The following is a 20,060-nucleotide window of genomic DNA, read 5'->3' on the forward strand; positions in this document are numbered from 1 at the left end:
CAACCGGCTCCGCGTACATCTTGTTACTTGTATGTCTGTTTTCAGGGCTGACCACTGGGTGTTTTTTTTTTTTCTGTGCAACATGTAATTCTTCCAGGTTAGTTTTCTTTTGCAGACAATAATTCTGAGCATATCTCTCTCTTCAGGGTAATTTCCCAATTAATCGAGGGCTGTTAAGAGACCTGCACGGTGATAAAAAGAAAAGGCGCCCTCGGGTTCTGGAGGGAATAACTTTAAACATAGTTGCAGAGCTACGTTTACTTGGTGCAGTTAAAGTTAAACTGGACTGGAATAGGAGGTGGCTCAGTGGTTAAAGCATTGCCAAACGAGCATGAGGACCCATGTTCGAATCCCTAAACTTGACTGGAATAAGGAGGTGGCTCAGTGGTTAAAGCATTGCCAAACGAGCATGAGGACCCATGTTCGAATCCCTAGGACCATGTAAATGTCCGTGGGCATACTGACCCTCCTATAATTCCAGCGCTTGGAAGGGAGGAGTAAGCTGTGTAGCCAGACTACCAATGTGGGGCTCTGGGTTTCCAGAAGAGCCCCTGCCTCAATGATGAAGATGGAGAGTTATTGAGGGAGACCACACATGTGCACGCAAGAGCCTGTGGACCTCACACATATGCTTATGGACATGAACATGCGTGCAAGAACCCCACCATACACATACACATGAGGGAAAGTAAAACTTATCAATTTTAATATTGTTACATCTTCAGAATATGCGTAACGTTCTGGTTTTTAAAAAACGGTGAACATGAGGGCTGGTGAGATGTGTACCGGAACCAACATGGTAGAAGGAAAGAATTGACTCCCATGAGTTATCTTCTGATCTCCAAAGCACACTCTCCCACATACACACAACATAGGGATGGGTAAATGTTGCGTGATATTTTGTTTCTGTTCTGCCAACACTTGCCATAGAGATCTGGAGGTCTGTACAGACAGGAGATAGGAAGTGATAATGCTGGGTGGAGGGAGGAAGTGATAAGGCAGAGCATGAACAGGGTAGGTAAGAAGTGACCATGGCTGCCCCTTTGCTTCTCTGATCTTTCAGCACTTACCTCACTATCTGACTCCAGGTGTTTATTATTAAGACTAATTAGGATCATGCTTCATTCGTCACCCAGTGAGGTGCCAGACGTAAACGGTGACTTTTCTGTCCTGGCCAGTCCCTCAGCTGCTTTTAAAATAACCACTCAGAGGCTTAATACTAATTACAAACTGGCCTATTGCTCAGGTTTATTACCAACTAGCTCTTACATTTAACTTAACCCATTTCTATGAGTCTCTGAGTTTTTATTAATCGTGCTGCAAGATGAGGCACTTTTTCGGTAGCTAAGCCTTTTAAAACATCAAAGAACAGTCAGTATTAAAATTTCCCAATCTTGCATTTTTTACAGCTTGAATAATGATCTAGCAAGATCTTTATCTTGGATTTTGCTTGTGTTTCAATCCATATTAATGTATAGGTTTCTTCTCTATTTTTATATTTTTTTAAAAAACTGAGTTGTTTGTCCTACAAATTATTCTTTAGTATATATTTTTACTGAATTTGTGTTGGTAGAATTATATATTTTTATAAATAAACCGTCAGCGAGAAGAAAAGGTGGTTTTTAAAAAGTAGAACAACTTGTGAATTGAGCTTACTGTTTCTAGGGGATGGCTGTGTTGGCCTCTGCTGTTTCTGTTTTTTTTTTTTTGTTTGCTTGACAAATGGCATGTTCACGCGTGGGAAACATTCAGCCTCTAGTAATGACTTCCACGGCTGTGGAACAACATTCATAGTTGGCACTTAAAGAATCACTTCCACATGAAAAACACATTTGACCAGGCAGCGGTGGCTCACGCCTTTAATCCCAGCATTCAGGAGGCAGAGGCAGGCATGGGAGGAGGCTGGGGGGAGGCCGACCAGAGCCACGACGGGTTCTCCTAGTAGCCCTGATAGAGTCCAAGCCTTAGTTTCAGTTCACTAAAATGAGATGGTCCTCAGGAAAACCACAACGTAGGAACAACCAATCAGCAGGTGCCCTACAGCCTTCTGCCAACTCAGCAGGCTCCCAGAGCCCCTTTGCTGCCTCAGCAGGGGCCCCCATCCCCAGTCTCCTGATAACTAAAGATAGCTTTCCCTGCCCTGCAGCTGGAAGGTCCCCAACCACTAGAACCTCCCACCAATCAGCCCCAGATTAATCCCTCCTCCCTGGAATTTCCCTAACTCTGCTTCAAAGGAGCTTGTGACCCTCTTGGGGGTTGCCATGTGCCACCCCAATGTTGGAATTAATAAAGTGATCTTGTTATTGCATACGTGACTGGTTTTTCCTTGAGGGGCTTCTCTTGGACCCTAACAGTTCCAAGACAGTCAGGGGGGTTCATAGAGAAACCCTGTCTCGATAAACAAACAAAAAGCCAAACCAGAATTTGTTTTTTAATCAAAGGGCAGGCAATCCAATGAGTCTAAGAAATGTCGTGATGAGGGACGGCGTGGCTCTGAGTTCACCTCGGTTTGTGTAAGTCTCCACAGAGGCCTTGGCATCCTGCTTACATGATGGGTTCCTGTGTGTCCACCCCACTTCCATGTAGATGTTGGTCTCCTGTGGGTGTCTAGATTCTCATGATGATCAGAGACAGGGTAAATCGTCTCTTAGTCTTCTTGAGTCGTTGGGCTAAGGCGTATGATATATCAGCTAAGAAAATTTTTTTTGGAATTAAATCAATGAATTTTCGTGCTTGCTATGTGCCCTTGGGGGACAAGACTCACACCTCATAATGCATCCTTTAATAAGAATTCCCTTCAAGCCAGTCTCCGATCAAAATATGTAAGAAGCCGGAAAGGAAATATTTGCACAGAGCACAGAAGTTTCAACCCCAGGACAGACGACAACAGTTTTCACAGAAGATTCACGATACAATTGAGATAAGGTTTCAAACATTTCTAACCATTCTGGAGAATGCAAACTGTAAAAAAAAAAAAAAAAAAAAAAAAAAAAAAAAAAAAAAAAGAGACAAAAATAAAGTCGTAACAACCCATCTGCCTTTCTCCAGAAAGCCTTGCTGGAGTCCGTAGTAGTTCCGTAGGAGCTGCGTGGCAGCGTACACAGCTGGGGAGCGCGGTTCGTTATCTACGTTTGGGCAAGTCAGACTCAAGCGAACAAGGAGTAGCAGACGCCGACATGTCGGACATTTCACTCTTGGTCACCATCTTTTGCCTGTAAGAAGAACCGCACATTGCTGCTATAGCCTCAAAGGGTAGACGGGATACAGGGTGTTTGCAGAGAAGTGTGGTTTTTCTCCTGTCCGAGGAAGTAATCTCCCTTGTCATAGTTAAAATCCTGATGAAATGTGGTATCTGGGGTGATCATATTCCCAGTGGAAATAGGCATGACGACGGGTAACTTATCTTCTGTGTTAGTGGTTTAAGAAGCACCTTCAGGGGCTGGAGAGATGGCTCCGTGTTTAACACACTGGATGCTTTTGCCAGAGGACCCAGGTTCAATTCCCAGCACCCACGTGGCAGCTCAAAGCTGTCAGTAACTCCAGTTCCAGGGGATCTGACATCCTCACTCTGATGCATATGAAATAAAATAATATATGTATGTATATGTATATATAAACCTCCAGACATACAACACACTCTAATTAACCTATATAATTTAAAAAAACAATAAAGGAAGCCCCTTCAGGAAATAGTGATTCTGATTGGCAGCTGGTCTCAACAGGAACCAGAAGAACCAAATCTGAAAGTTAAAACCCATTCAACTCTGAAAAACAATCCTTAGTCACAAGACAAAGCCATTCAGAGATCCATAGGCAAACTTCCTGTGTTTCACACAAAAACAGACTGAGGGGAGAGGACTCTAGATACCCCACAGACAAACCTCCCACCTCAGACAATCTACCTCCCAGGTAAGCTTCTGTCCAGGCACAGTGCCACGCCTGCTCGCAAAAGTCGGGAGTCGCTGGCTTGTCTTGATCTAGCCCTCGCTATGATGCCCTCCCCACTCTTAGGGGTAACTCAGCCAAGTCCCCTGAGCGGCAGCACCCGTACCCCGTACCCCGTACCTGAGGCAGATGTTTTCCTCCGTCAGGATCTGGATGGTGTACTTGTACTTCTCTTCAGCTTCAGCAAGCTTTGTCTGAAACAGTTTCTCCAGGTTTCCCACTACGGTTTTCTGAAAGATAAATTTGAATAGCCATCTTCCCCCAGACCCAGCGGGGCGGGGGCAAGGCTCCTGGGCAGCACAGCACAACGCTCTGGGCTTCCTCTGTGGCCAGCACTGCCTTCTCTCTCCAGCCAGGCCTCACCTCTCTCTGGAGTTCCAGCTGGCAGTGGTAGAGGCTCGTGTTCAGTGTCTCCAAGACGATCGCTTGTGCCTGCAACTCGGCCTCCAAGATCTGCGCAAGAGGAAACCGCCTCAGGACGTCGTGCGGATGCAAGGTCCCCGAGACAGGAGGGAACTCAAGGACTGTTTCCCTCTCGGGGACGCGTGGAATAGAATGCAGTGTGTCAGCTTCGGCGACTTTCCCTGTATCACTGACAGCCGACCAGCCGCCATGCTGTCTGCCCTTCCTTCTCCTTCTCTTTCCCACCTGTGTTCTGTCCATCAGTCTATCATCAGAGTGCCGGGGCCGGTAGTCACGGGTCACCAGCATGCATTTGCAGGTGTGGTCCTTTATTTTCTTCTATCTCTCTCCATCTATCTATCTATCTATCTATCTATCTATCCATCTATCTAATCATCTATCTATCTTATTTATCATCTATCACCTATCTATCTGTCTCTGTCGTCTGCCTATTTATCATCTATCTTATCTATCTATCTATCTATCTATCTATTTGTCTATCTAGCTATCTTATCTATCATCAATCTATTTGTCTATCTTATCTATTATCTATCTTATCTATCATCACCTATATACACGTCTGTCTGTCTATCTATCTATCTATCTATCTATCTATCTATCTATCTATCTATTTGTCTATCTATCTTATCTATCATCTATCTAACTTATCTGTCATCACCTATATACACGTCTGTCTGTCTATCTATCTATCTATCTATCTCCCTAACTATCTATTTTGGTTTTTCAAGACAAGGTTTCTCTGCGTAACCCTGGCTGTTGTGGAACTGTAGCCTAAGTTGGCCTCGAACTCAGAGATCTGCCTGTCTCTGCCTCCCGAGCGCTGGGATTAAAGGCATGAGCCACAACCACATGGCTAAAGTTTTTTTTTTTCCTGGAACTAGTTCTTGTAGACCATGCTGGCCTCGAAAGGGAATGGCACTGTTAGGAGGTGTGGTCTTTCTGGAGGAAGTGTGTCACTGAGGGGGAGGGCTTTGAGGTCTCACATATGCTCAAGTCATGCCTGGTAAGACAGTTCACTTCCTGCTGCCTGCAAGATGTAGAACTCTCAGCTACTTCTCCAGCACCAGGTCTGCCTGCACGCAGCCATGTCCCATCATGATGATAATGGACTGAACCTCTGAACTGTAAGCCAGTCCCAATTAAATGTTTTCCTTTTCAAGAGTTCCTGTGGTCATGGTATCTCTTCACAGTAGTAAGCAACACAATGACCAGCACCTACTCAAAGCTCAGCAGACTTGTAGACAAATAAATCAGAATGGAAACAGACTCAGGGATTATAGCCTCAGACAGAATTAGTAGAGACGCTCACAAGAGCTGTTCTGAGATTACATTAGGACTCCCTGGCTCTGAGGCCACTCTCTGGACTTGTTCGAATGCTATAGTTTGTTTGGCCCTTACATTGCTGGTCCTGCCTGGGCTTGAAGATAAGATTTCTTCATGATGCCTGTTCAGTGGCATGTCTATTCTGGACACAAATTACATTTTCAGAGAAAACGAAAAACACAAATTACTTTTATTTAACAGATATTTTTTTTCATCTGCCTTCACAAATGACCTTGTGTGTCCCAGCAGAAGAGAGCCCTGCAGAAACCACCGTGTCTAAGGTACACCCAAAGGAGGGGCTTAGCAACAAGGTTCTGTTGGAGACATTTGGAAGGTTCAGGGCTCCGAGGGAAGAACATGGTGTTCTGTGATTCAAAGTTCTGTGTTTTAAGTTATTCAACATGGTTGATCCCGCAGTCTGTTGCTGATGTATTTGCTCACAGCTGGCTCTGAGAAGGGCTGCATCTGCTTTACATACAGTTCAAGAGTCATTATGACTTAGTGAGCCCAACACATGGGTTTCGCCACTCCATTCATTTGACTTCTTTGAGTAAAATGGCTTTTACTTTTCCCGAGAGTGTATCATTTGCAAGATACCAGTTGCACAGAGATGCTTACCTCCTTGGATTTTCTCAGCTCCTGCATTTGCAACAGATCTTCATCATGCTGTTTAATGAGCTCCTAAAAACAAGTTTTTGAAAAAGTCAGTACTGTGGTTCTGGGTATTCTTTTAGAGAATTAAGAAGCCGCTCAAGGGTTCAAGAATACAACACTCACTGAACTTACGGCATTATCAATGGAGATGTGGCATTTTGAAGTAATATTTTGTGACTATCTTATTTAGTATATATATAGTCTGGACTGGACAAGCAGGATACAAGAAAAAAGACTGCCAAGCCTTGCCAAGAGAGGGTAAGATGGTTCTGAAAATGTTCCTGCCTCTGAAAATGATCTGTCAGCTACTCTAGGCTTTAGCCAAAGTTGGTTGCTCCAACATTTCAATTTGAGGATTGCCTCCATCGGATCAGCTAGAGGGCATGCATATGGGCATTTCCTTGACTGCCAATTGATGTCAAACAGCCCAACCTACGGTGGGCGGTCACCTCTCTAGGCAGGTGGGTTTGGGCTGTGTGAGAAAGGCAGCTGAACATGAAAGAGTAAGTCAGTACACAGTGTTCCTCTGTAGTCCCTGCTTCAGGTTCCTGCCTTGATTTCCTACATTAGAAGCTGATGAGGGACTGCAACCCTGTAGGATGAAATCAATCCCTTTCCTTCATATTGTTTTTGGTCATGGCTTATCACAGCAACCAAAAGCAAACTAGAACGGTCATTATTTTTGCATATATTTCCAGAAAACTTGAAGGAGAAGCGTGTCTATTGGGGACAAACAGTCACCTAAGTATGTAGACCCAGAAGGCTCAACTGCTTGCACCACCTGGACCACACTCTCACCCTGAGAGCATTCTGTTACCTCTTTCTCTCGGGTGAAGTTCTCGAAGACGGCACTGAAGGATTCATTCATTTTCCTCTTTTCTTCTTCCGACTCTAGCTCAAACTTTTTTGTTATCCTGTGTTCTGCGGAGGAGAGAGCAAAGCAGGTTTGAGTGTAAATGTGGAGGAAATGGGCCAGAGAGAAAGCCCCAGAATGACTGAATCAAGAAGCAATGAGGGCCTTTCACACGGGTTGCACGCTCTGACCCTCAGCTGGGGAGGTCAACTCCTCCTGCGTGTTGTGACGGTAGCCACATGGGATTATCTCAGTTCTTCAGTGTGTGGTTTAGCCCTAGCTGTCCTGGAACTCTCTCTGTAGACCAGGCTGGTCTCGAACTCACAGAGACCCTCCTGTCCTGAGTGCCGGGGTTAAAGGCGTGCGCTGTTTTGATACTCCCGGGGAAAAGCCCTCAGCTTCTGCGGTACTCACTCTGTTGCAGCAGGATCTTCTCCCTCTCCAGCTTCTCATCCTTCTCCCATTCTGCCTTCCGCTTTGTCCACTTGTCTTCCATCTCATCATAAATGCTGTCCTGTAGAGGCGCAATGGATAGAGCTATAACGTGGGGGACACTGCAGAGACTGTGGCTGCGTCCTTGGGTGCTCGGCATAGCATGGGGGGGGGCTCACCGGGGGCTCCTGGGTGGGTGGTCCTTAAGACAAAAAAAAAAAAAAACGATCCCAGCTAAACTCGCTGGAGAGCTGGGATAAGCCCAGGGGTCAAGGGCCGTCTACCAGCAGCATTCGCCAAGCTGGACCCCGACTTCCTTTGGAGACAAGTAAGGCTCCCTGTATCAGAGAATCCCGCCCAGTTCCGCAATCACTTGGGAGAGAGCTCCGACACGGGAACTTCATCAGACTCGGGGAAACGTCCTATTTTGTTTTCTATTGCTGCGCTGCGATAACAGTCTGATCGAAAGCAATTTGGGTAGGAAAGGGTTTGTTTGGCTTACACGCCCAAGTTACAGCCCATCCCTGGGAGATACCAGGGCAGGGGCTGACACAGAGGCCTTGGAGGAGTGCTGCTTACTGGCTTGCTCCTGTGGCTTGCCCAGCCTGCTAACCTGCCCAGAGGTGGCCCCACCCACAGTGGGCGGGGCTCTCCCACATGAATTATTAATCTGGAAAATGCTCTACAGACTTGTCCACAGGCAATGGAGGAGGCAATTTCTCCAATGAGTTTCCCTTCTCCCAGATGACTCCGTTTTGCGTCAAGTCAACAACTCTGTGAAAAGCCAGAACTATGTCCCTTCCGTTGACCAGCACTCCACGGCTAGGACCAAAGATGTTCAAAGTGCTATTTCCTGATACGCCGAGTGATGGAAATAGCACACAGTCACCTAGAAGGGGACAGTGAGATCCCCAAGGCCCGTTCACTAGGAGAGCAGTCACGAAAAAGAAGGCACAGGCACCAATATGCCCAGTGAGAAGAAGATACAAAAATGGACCTAGATTCGCTATACCACGGTCTCAGTGAAAGTTGAGACTAAGCACAGGTGTTTGCAGGGTCATCTCTGGGGAGTGGCGATTCTTTCTTTTTGGTGTTGCTGTTGTTGGTTATTTCCACTGGGCGGGGGGGAAACGGATGTACTTGTTTTATGTGTTCTGCCTGCATGTATGTCTGTGTGCTTACTGTGTGCCTGGTGCCTGAGGAAGCAGAAGAGGGCATTGGATCCCCTGGAACTATAGTTATACATGGTTTTGAGCCACCATGTGGGTGCTGGGAACTGAATTTGGGTCCTCTGGAAGCAGCAAGAACTCAGCTGCTGAGCCATCTCTCCAGCCCTAATCCTCTCCCCCACTTCCTTTTGGAAAAACAGTCAACAGCTATTACTGTGATGACCACAAACATTTTTTTTTTCAGTAGATTTGTGTCAGGGACCAGTCTCGACAAAAGTACCTCTCACCAGGGTAGAAGCATTGGGAATTAGAAATATGGCAAAGAATATGAAGACGTGAATGAAAATAATAAGATGGAGAAAGATGGAGTGGTATCGGGAGGGAATTCCAGTGAGTACTGAAATTTGCTCCTGTTTAATTTCCAACTGCTTAAAATACCCCGACCCCAAAAGGTAAGACAAAAAAATTACATTAACATGATACAAGGAAAGAACAAACCAATTGAAGGTTGAGGGCTGTAGCCACAGTTAAGCCTTCTGTTGCTAGAACAAAACAAGTCACACTCATACCCTAGACCAAAACATTCTGTAGGCAAACCACTCCGTGGGTGCAATCCAGTGTTATCTCCTTAAGGGAACTGAAGCTTTAATTGGAGTCTTAGACTTTTGTTTGAGGTAGGAACAGATCTGCTTCTCTATTCCTGAAGTGCAAGGTTTGGTTATTAGCCACACCTGTTAACAATAACCTTGAGAGAGCAGAACTGTCTGGTCTACAGCTAGGTTGGACCTTCGTTTGGGGCAGAAGCACAAAAACCTTGAAGGAACTAGAGGTCAGTTTCCACTCTCTGGTTGGAACTTCGGTCAACGTGGAAATAGGCTCACATTTCCGGGCCTCTTCAGATTTGCATGGCTGGTTTGTCAAGCGACTCATGCTTCCTGCTGGGTTCATAGCAACGCTGTGGTGGTGGCCGCTAGGTACCACAGTGGCACCAGAGGAAGGATCTGAGAATCTCAACAGATCTACACTCTTCCCACGTGGTCAGCCAGGAATGAGCCTTGCTTCTCTCCGAATCTACCATACAGCTCTGAATCTCACCTGATACCTGTGGAACATATTCTTCAGGTACTTATACTCTTTGCCCATGTCCTCTGGAAGAAAAGAAAGAAAACAAGGGCATCACTTTCTGACAGGCGCCCTTTCCAAACCTCGCGTGAATGCCTCAGCACCACGCCCCTGCTCCTCCCAGCTGATAAAATCTTTACCGATTCCCAGCTGCTTCTGGAAGCTTACTAAAAGCCCGGATGTTGGACCCTGCCTGAGCTGACTGATGGAGAACCTCCGGGTACTTTCTGACAAACAGGCTTCTCAGAGATGTTGAAACTAACAAGTCCTTTTCGTAGGAGCTCCCAGGAGTAAATCCTTGTCTGCAGGAGGAAGGATACCACCTCCCAGCGAGCATCCGTTTCTCTTTTTAGCCACGTTTCTCCCTTTATGACGGTTCTGAAAACCACACGCTCTCTTGAGGAAATTAGCAAGCAGGCGAAGTATAAATAAGATGCTAACGTAAAAGAAAGGACTGTAGTATAGACTCTATAGCGTAGGGTTTCTCCTTCCCTCTGTGGACGCTAGACTATAATCCCAGAACCGGAACGGTGCAGACACTGGTCTCTCTAAGGGCGCTGTAAGCAGTGTGATCCGCTCAGTACAGCCCTATGTACTACAGAACCTTGCAATCACAGTGTATCAATCAGGAGGTAACAAAACACTATCATTTTACGTGGGAGCAAACCTGAAGACATTATAACGATAATATAATTTTAAAACTTTAAAACGCACTTAAAACATTTCACATTCTCACTTTGCAGATAAAAACATATCCTCAGAGCAAAGCAAGGGCATGGCTCTCCCTTTCCAGTGTCATTCTCAAGTACCTCATCCCCTGGGCTTTGGAAAGGAAATCTTAGACTCTGGGCTGTGCTAACCTCCCAGAGTCTGATAGTACCTAGCTTTTCCTGGGCAGAAGCTTTTTCCGCCTTCAGGGCATCTTTGTAGCTGTTCTCTAACTTCTCGAGCTCCAGTTTGTGAGCCTTTTGGAGATCCCTGTGGGACAAATCAGTGAACAGAAATCCAGAGTCGGCAAGCCTGCTCAGCAGGTAAGGGGCTTGCCATGGAAGCTAAACTCGACCCCTGGAAGCCATGGCGGAAGGAAAGAGCTGACTTCCAAAAGCGGTCTTCTGCGATCCACAGGCACACTGTGACCAAGTGTACACACACACACACACACACACACACACAGGTTCAGAGTTGATTTGTTGCACTGACACCACACACACACATACATGCACACACACACGCATACATGTGCACACTCATCGAAGTGGTACCCTCACTTCCTGGAGCATTCTCCTGCCTTCTATCCAGAGTGAGATGTTTCTTACAATCACTGTTATTTGTGAGACCTCAACAGTCAACACTTGCTGCTTACAGTTCACTTACAGAAGCACCCAGGATAAGTTTAGAACCCCAGGTCCAGCCAGGATCCATACGCTGATAAGGTCTGAGTATCAAAGTGAGAGCCTCCAGGCCATAAATCAGATGAAAGACACAAACGTATATCACTAAAGGAGAAAGGCTAATCTGCAAAGATTGCATGCTGTACTATCCCAATGTTAGGCAAGAAAAATCTGTGGAGATGACAGACCAATCAGTGGTTTCTAGGCATTGCCTTGGGAGGGCGTGGGGAGGGACCAGTAGGCGGGGCATGCTGAGATAAATCCTAAAGCCCCTTTGTCCAACACTCTCACAGTGAAGACGTGTCTGCACACGCTTCTTCTCCAAACACACAGCGTGTTCTGCACCAGGGCTGACCCCTGAGCAGGTGATAACCATGTACCAATGCAGATTCATCGATTGTGACAAACGTGAATCTCCTCCAGAAGCCAGCATGGGCTTCAAGATGCTTCTCCCTCACAGACAACACACTCCCTTCTCCCTCCCTCGGACTTGCTCTGTTCCTTTCCCCCCATCTCTTTCTTTGTTGGCCAAGATCAGGGAAAGCAGGATGGAGGAGGAGGAAAAAAGAGAGGAAGAGGGGAGAGAGGGGGGAATAGGATCACAACAGATCGTGTACGACAAAATTTTGTGGAGAACAAAAAAAAAAAACAAAAAAAAAACGGCTTTTCTCAGCAACCGATCAAAAGAAATATTACAGTGGAAACGAAAAGGATGCATGATGGAAAAGCAGGAACACGAAGCACAAACGGCTTCATCTTAGCGGCTTCATACGAAGCCGCCCTGCTCTCTGAAGTCATGCGCGTCGCTCACACACAGCAACCAGCTGCGCTTGGCACCACTGGGAGCCCTCAGGGAACCGGGATCCCGTCCAGGCATTGCCCATGCGCCTTTGCCAGGAAGCCTACCTGTTCTCGTTTTCGAACTTCTGTTTCATCTCGGCGCAGCGGAGATCCATCTCATTGGAGAGCTGGAAATGGGGCCAGTGTTAATGTCACATGCAGGACTAGGCTGGCTCCGATTTACGTGAAGCCCCCCTCCTTCGGAGGGGAAGCCTGCCTCGGTCTCTCCTGGGTGGGCTCTGCGGTGCTGAGGGCGCACACTCAGGGAGGGTCCCCTGCCTGATCGTCAAGGCGGTGCCTAGGCACCACCTAGTTCCTTCGGTCATTTCATTGTGTGGCGTCGTCTTTGGATTCGTTCACACTTATAAACAGCTTATTTAGCAACAAAGTCCAAAAGAACCAGCCGTCAGACTGCAGACACATCAAAGGCCTACCTGTGGCCATACACTCCCCCCTCACTCTCCTCCTTGCCTCTACTGGGAAGTTAAACCATCTTGGCTGCAGGATCCTAGGAGAAGAACAATCGTCCCCACACTGTGGACGATTTTCAGAGTCCCAGCCTGCTGAGACCATGGGGTGTGGCCTTTTCAGAATCTTTGCCTGCTGTTATCTGTCTGTCTGTGGTGTTAGTGACTCTTTCAGAAATGTCTTATCCCTAACCACCATCTCACGAATAGGAACGCTTTCATGGGGCCTGGGCTGGAAAGCCAAACGTGAATTTATCTGAAGTCCCGCCATCTTACACAGAGGATGCAAGTTTCTCAAACCTCAGTTTCCCTTTTGTAGGAGAAGACATCAAAACGGCAGGGTAACAAGATAACAGATCGGAGGCAGGAAAGGTCTGGTCACGAGGCGGCTCACTGTAAGATTCAAACGGGCTGGGACAACCCAGTCTGAGAGGCTGCTATGGGGAGGGAGAGTTTTGCAGCAACACCAGGCAGGGTGTGTGTTCCTGGTGTGACTCTGGATTCTCAGGCTAGCCCTGGTCACCAGATATACACCTGCCTGAGCTGGGGAAGAAGGGATCAAATCAGAGCCGATGACCAAAATGTTAAAAAGGTCACCTGCTTTTAAAATGCATCAAATGTCAGAGGACCCAGCGACCCGCCCAGGGGCATCAGAGGTGACCCGCTGAGAGCAGCAGTGATCTCTGGGAGCCAAAGCAGCAGCGGTGTCCCCCAGTGGCTTCTGGACTATCATGAGAATCATGAGGAGTTCCTCTGGGAAAGAGCACCCGTGCCACAGCCGGCATCCACTGCCCCTCTCGATACAAGAAACCCTGCTGCCACAGTGACCAATGGAACCTCAGCTCCACCTACACTTAGAAGAGCGATCACCAGAACCACGGCCGCATATAATAACCAAAACACTAAACATACAGAATAAAGAAATAATGTTAAGAACTGCAAAGGAAAAAGGCTGAGTAACATATAAAGGCGGACTTATCAGAACTACATCTGACTTCTCATTGGAGACAATGAAAGCCAGAAAGCCCTGGAGAGACGTTATGCAGACATTAAGAGACCACAGATGCCAGCCCAGACTACTATACCCAGAAAAACTTTCAATCACCATAGATGGAGAACACAAGATATTCCATGACAAAACCAGCTTAAAACAATACCTGTTCACAAATCCAGCCCTATAGAAAGTACTACAAGGAAAACTCCAACCCAAGGAAGTCAGAAACATTCAAAAAAAACACAGACAATAGATGATCTCAAGGAGCTGGTGGGACAGACTTAGTTGACTTCCCAGGGGAGGCCTTACCATCTCTGAGGAGCAGATGGGGGTGGGGTGTGGGCAAGAGAGGGCGAGTAAGGAAAAGAGGGTGGGTGTGGGGGGGGGGACTGGGATTGTGCTGCTTCTGAAGAAAGGGCCCCAAGAACTTAATAGTAAGTACTAGAGAGTGGACACCGGGGGGGCTTCCTAGAAGCTTTTGCAGGACACTGAAGGCATCCTCCATGCTGGGGTCATTATCAGTAGCCTGGCAACCCCTGCAGCTTGTATCTCACAACAAAGGCAGGAGAGGGGAGTAACTAGTGACCCCAGGTTGGAGAAGATGGTGTTCACCATAGCCAGAGGCAGCGGGAGGATGCAGGCAGAGAGATATTGCTCAGTGCACCGTCTTCTTTGTAGAATCTGTGCCCGGATAGCACGGCTCACTACAGCAGACTGCCTGGCATCTTGCCTGGCACACAGATGTTCTGATAGTGTCAGTCCTGAGGGTGTGGTAAGTGCCAAGGTCACTCACCAGTTTCTGGGCAGACTGGTGGTCTCTGTTCATTTGCTCTATTATTGCCATCAACTCGGAGATCTGCTCCTCAAGGTCGGAGATGATGTCTGTCCTGTGGGGCGAACACCTCCGTCACCACCAGAGCAGCCCCAGGTCGCCTGCTCCGCCGCTATAGCACGGGATGTCTTATTCGGGGTGGTTCCGAATAAGATATCTCATAACAGAGTGCCTGGACCTCGTGCCTGGCCCTTCGGGTGAGCTAGCTGGAAGCGATGAGGGCAGCGTGGTGTCCTGCTGAGCAGGGGAGAAATAAGAGTGTGCAGGGCACTTATCGGAGTTTGGTTGTTGCTAACTAAAGGCAAGAGGGAGAAGGGCAGAGGATTAGGAACCGGGGAAGCTGTGGGAAGATGTATGTCTACAGTCAACAAGGAGTGGTCATGGATGGGACTAAGAGGAGGGTTATATGATTATGTGTGTGAGGCCATGTCTGCAATGCCAGCACTCAAGAACAGGAGGATAGTGAGTTCGTGTCCAGTCTGGGTTAGACAGCAATATAGTATTTAAGAAAAAAATTTTTTTTCCTGAGACAGAGGTTCTCTGAATCACAGCCCTGGCTGTCCTGGAACTTGCTCAGGCTGGTCTCCAACTAAGAGAAATTGTTAGGATTCACGCATTAAGCTGGCCCGTCATGTGGCAGGATGCCCCGCCCCCTCCTATGACTGCTAAGCCATTATGTATTCTGTAAGGTGCAAAAGGGACAAACTCCGCCTGTTTCTGCTCTCTTTCCCATTGCTCTTCTGAAGAGGCCTCTTCTTCCTCTTCCTCTTCCTCCCTTCCCTCCCCTCACTCCCTTTATCGTAACAAAACTCCCACGTAAGCTCTGTTTGCGTGGTGCCATCCTCCCTTACCCTCCACGGGCTCTCATTTGCTGCGTGGTCCACCTCGGGCTGTGTTTTGCAACAGAGATCTATCTGGCCCTGCCCCCACAACCCTCCTCCTTCCACAGAACTGGTGTTCAGGGTGCCTGACCCCGCAGTCTTCAGAACAACAGTTCCTAGGGCAGACTAAAGCTGGAAGGAGGAGACACCGGGGGAGCCGCCTAGAATACAGTAAGGCGTGAGAGGTCTGAATTGAGGTAGGACAGTGGGGAAATAAAAAGAGAGGTCGTGGAGGTAGAATTGAAATGTGTGGGTACGTGCACGAGAGTGACGTCAGAGGGTAGCAAAAGAGGCGGGGCTTCAGGGAAGGCAATGGCTGGCCCTCAGCGGGATGGACCGGGTCTGAACCTCTCAAGGGTTCTCCCTGGGTCATGGAGAAACTGCTTTTGCCCTTAATCCCCCTACTCAGGATCCAGACTATTTGTGAATATTTCACCTGTCCCTGCCCTGGCAGGAGCACCTTCCTCTTTAATGTAAGTTATGTTAGCTGGGCTGTTTCTGAGCAGGGACCTGGGACCTGGACGTGGATATCAGGTGTTTACTGGGCAGCTCTCAGACACTGGTGTTGATCCAAAGACTTTACCTGGAAAACTTGACTTTGTTCAAGATGTCCGATTCCAAGTGCTTCTTCCTACTGAACATCTCATCTCCCAAGGTGACAGAAATCTGTTCCCGATTTCGAATGAGTTTATAGCCAGGTGACACGTCAATCACCTCCTGGGTCTCGAGGTGGAAGGCGGAGAGAAGCCTTGAGGAGCTGAGGTTTCTCCACCTCCTCTGGGCCTCCTCATCTCTTATACACAGAGACACTGTGCTGAGATTCCGGGGCCCAAGACCCTTCTGTGCCCCCTTCTCTAGCCGCTACACTCAAATCTCGCAGATCCACTCCCAACACTCACCCCCACGCTGGGACCCCTTAAGCTCAGCAGTGCCAACTGATCCCTCCACACCGCTCCATGCCTCCTCCCCATCCTCCACTGCGGCCAGTAGCCGGGCATTGTGGGAACTGCTCAACGTTTGGAATTGGATAGGCCAATTTTAAATATTTGGACCTGGTGTTACTCCACATCTCTGTGACTCAGTTTCCTCTCCAGAAAAAAAAAAAACAGTGATGATAACTTCCGCAAAGGATGTTTTCCAGGGTGAGAACCAACCAAGTAGCACACCAGGAAATGATTGGCATGGGTGCGGCAATGTAGTGAGCTAACCCTTCTCCCTTCCTTAGCTGCCAAGCTGGAATCCTGGCAGAGCCATTGGCTAACATGGATACAGTCGTAGCTTCTAGACACATACAGAACACCCTGCACTACCACAAATGACCCAGGCCATCCATTGGCTAACATTACAGTCATAGCTTCTAGACACATACGGAACACCCTACAGTACCACAAGTGACCCAGGCCATTTGTGACCATCTCCTAACTGGCATCTCTGCCCTCACCTCCCTTTAAGTCCCATCCTAAACTGAGGTTTCATCATCTTGTGCTTGGGCTCTTTTTTTTTTTAATTTATTTATTCTTTATGTATACAATGTTTTATCTGCATATATACCTGGATGCCAGAAGAGGGCACTAGATCTCATTACAGGTAAGGTTGTGAGCCAACATGTGGGAACTGAACTCAGGACCGCTGAGTTCAATTAGTGCTCTTAACCTCTGAGCCATCTCTACAACCCTTGCACTTAGGCTCTTAAGACCCTGTCCCCACTGATCTGCTTTCACTCCTGGGCTCCCAGTGACACGACATTCCCACCTGATACTATCGTGTTTCTCTTCACTTACTTGGTTCCTGACCGTTCCCGCCCTTTAAAGGACTGTGTGGTCCTTGTTTAGGAAGGGGAGGAACAGGTGGAATGATAAAATAAGTGGTCTACGAGAAAGCGCATTTTCTAAAATGCAAATATAGGCCGGGCGGTGGTGGCGCACGCCTTTAATCCCAGCACTTGGGAACTTGGGAGGCAGAGGCAGGTGGATCTCTATGAGTTCAAGACCAGCCTGGTCTAAAAGAGCTAGTTCCAGGACAGGCTCCAAAACCACAGAGAAACCCTGTCTCGAAAAAGAAAAACAAAAATCAAAAACTAAAATGCAAATATAACCTGGTCTCATGCGTATGTCGGAACCACGGGGACTCATGTTCTGAGGCCCATGTCTGTCTTTGCCTTTGCTGGCTTTAGGTGCCTTGATGGCCCCGGCCTCAGGATTTGTGGCTTCCCGGTATGGCAGAGGACTTCCTGTATTGGGGCATGAGTCATAGCATGAACAGCCACTGTCTGTTCTCCCCCAGAGACCCACACAAAATAGGGGAGAGTTCCAGTTTGGCCACTTACCAGCTATATAAAACGTGCACCGTTAATGCTATAGGTTCTCTGTTAAAATTTGGCAGAGTGAGTGTGTAAAAACCCCGTGCTTGCACAGGGGAGATGCGAGATAAACGCTCTTCTGGCTCTTACCCCATTTCTACTCACAGAAGGAAGTTTGCCGCCTTCCTCCAGCTTTTCTGCCTGGGCTTTTTCTCTGCAAGAGAAGGACGTGCTTGGAGACTCAGTGGAGCAGACGAAAGGCCAAGTTCAGGGGACGAGCCCTGCGGCTGCCACCTCCAATGCCAGTCCCTTGACCTTCTGGGGGAACCCTGGGTAGCTGGGGAACACAGCGGTTCAGGGCCTCATGAACGGGCAGTCCAAAGAGGATGTGGGTGGGGCTGCACCCTAGAGCTCCCAGGGGGAACTGACTCCTGGTCCTTGCCAGCTTCTAGAGGCTCCCCGTGTCCCCAGGGGTCATCTTCACAGTGGTCACATCTCTTTCACTGACACTCTTCCTCATAACTGCACTGGCCCTACTTGGAGAATACAGGTGAAGGAACTTCTTCATCTCATGCAGCTACCTGACGACCTCCATCCTCCACCCGGCTGCTTCATCTTCCCACTCTCCAGGGACCAGGCAACTCTCTGTAGGCTATGCTCTTTCTGCCAGACACTGCTTCCTCACCTTCTCTGAGCTAAAATCACCATGGATTTGGTCTGAGGAAAAATCAGTGGGTTTTGGCAAATCGTTGACATCCCTGGTAGCAAGTTAGTTAAAGTCAGCATGAAGGTCCTGTGTGTGTGTGAGTGTGTGTGTGTGCGTGTGTGAGTGTGTGTGTGTGACCCCCTGGGTAGTTGGGAAATCTGTTGGTACAGGTCCTCAGTGATAGAGATATCCAAAACGGATGTGACCAGAGCTACACCCTGCAGCTCTCTGAGGGTGAGTCAATTCCTCGTGTGTCTGTTGACTATTGTATTCATTGCCTCACGAGCTATATGTACTTACTTTGGGGAAACAACAGGTTTGGTTGGTTGGGACTGAAGGTAGTTGCGTTCCCTTGAAACTGGTGTAAGATGAGTTTGTCTGAAAGCAAGACATAAACACTGGGAATTAGAAAACATGCCTCAGCACTCCCCAATGAGGGCATATCCATGGTGGATCCATGAAGTGATAACTGGTATCAGGAAGATTCGAGGCCTTGAAGACCTTGGGTCCAAGGAGTTCTCCTACTTGTCCTTGCCTACTATCTCCAAGAACTCCTGGTTACCAGGGCAAGCCCCAAAGCCACTCGGGACAGCTGCCACTAAAGCTCGCTCTGTTTGGGTGTTTTACATACACACACACACACACGCACACGCACACGCACATACGCACACACACATAGAGTACTGCAAAATTGCAAAGTCAAGTCTTCTTTACTGAAATATTGATTCAGACAGGCCTGCAAGATCAGGACAGCATCCAGGCTGGCCAGGAAGGCGGAAAACTGGGCTTCCTGTTCTGTGGGGAATTTGTGGCAAGTTATCCACTGGGGAACCTTATAAGACAAAGGGGACAACTGCAAAGGAAACCATCACTTCCTGTACCTAGCCCAACCCGGCTTATTCCTACCTAGGCTTTCCTGTGAGGGTCTTTGGAAGTGGATGAGGGGTCTTGATTAGCTTCCGTGGTCCCAAGTTCCAGGGGTCCCAGCAGGTGCAGTAGATGAGAGAATTGGGATACATTATGGCCAGGGTCAGATGCAGTCTTGGTTGCTATGGCCAGGGTCAGATGCAGTCTTGGTTGCGAGGTCAGGGACTCTTGCTGGGATGAGAAAAGAACCACAGAGAGTTAAACCATGCAGAATCAAAGCAAGCAGAGACTGGGAAGGATCAAGGGGCAGCAGGAAGAACCACGGTGGAGGATGAGCTAATGTAGGCTTCTACTGCAGGATGATGTCTCGCAGTTGGCCCCTTGACCTGAAAGCAATTAAGCAATTAAACCTTGTCCACAGTGGAGTTACCACCGTCATTCGAGGATAGCGTGCTTGCTCAGCTCTTGCTACCCAGGCTTCTAGGTGACAGAGATGTCACGGAGCACATGGCAGGGTTGGAAGCCCGTATTCCCTCCGTCCCTATGACCTGTTCCTCCTCAAGCTCATACCCGCTCACTCTGCCTGACAGAGATTCCCCACAGCGGACCTTGTGCAGAACATCCTGGGAAATGGGCTCTACGTCTCCAGCGATGGCATGAATGAGTCGCCCTGCTTCTCAGTTCGGGTCGCCTACCTGAATTGCAGAAGGGAACGGAGAACAAGCTCCTATCAGGGCAGCTGCACAGAAGGCAGCTGTCAGGTTACTCCAGACGTGGAGAGGTTTGCTTCCTGACGGCATTGATAGGAAGGGAGCTGACTTTCCATACCAGATCCGTCTCGGTACTCACCCCCAGACCTGTG

The 20,060-nt window shown here is 48.1% G+C and overlaps 1 protein-coding gene across 1 annotated transcript; it reads right to left on the minus strand.

Annotated features, from left to right (window-relative positions):
- Positions 1-3,107: 3,107 nt before the first annotated feature.
- On the minus strand, positions 3,108-19,366 carry LOC121459068 (flagellum-associated coiled-coil domain-containing protein 1-like). The gene is given in 13 exon segments (XM_041668577.1): positions 3,108-3,212; positions 4,066-4,175; positions 4,309-4,479; positions 6,298-6,372; positions 7,163-7,266; positions 7,613-7,712; positions 9,895-9,947; positions 10,802-10,899; positions 12,219-12,280; positions 14,407-14,500; positions 15,910-16,049; positions 18,595-18,709; positions 19,238-19,366. Coding segments are annotated over 13 exon segments (1,326 nt in total). The 5' UTR covers positions 19,351-19,366; the 3' UTR covers positions 3,108-3,121.
- Positions 19,367-20,060: the final 694 nt, after the last annotated feature.

This window comes from Microtus oregoni, unplaced genomic scaffold, assembly GCF_018167655.1.
Source record: "Microtus oregoni isolate MIOR12 unplaced genomic scaffold, Mior012 000018F_ref0000195, whole genome shotgun sequence".
NCBI classification, from domain to species: domain Eukaryota; kingdom Metazoa; phylum Chordata; class Mammalia; order Rodentia; family Cricetidae; genus Microtus; species Microtus oregoni.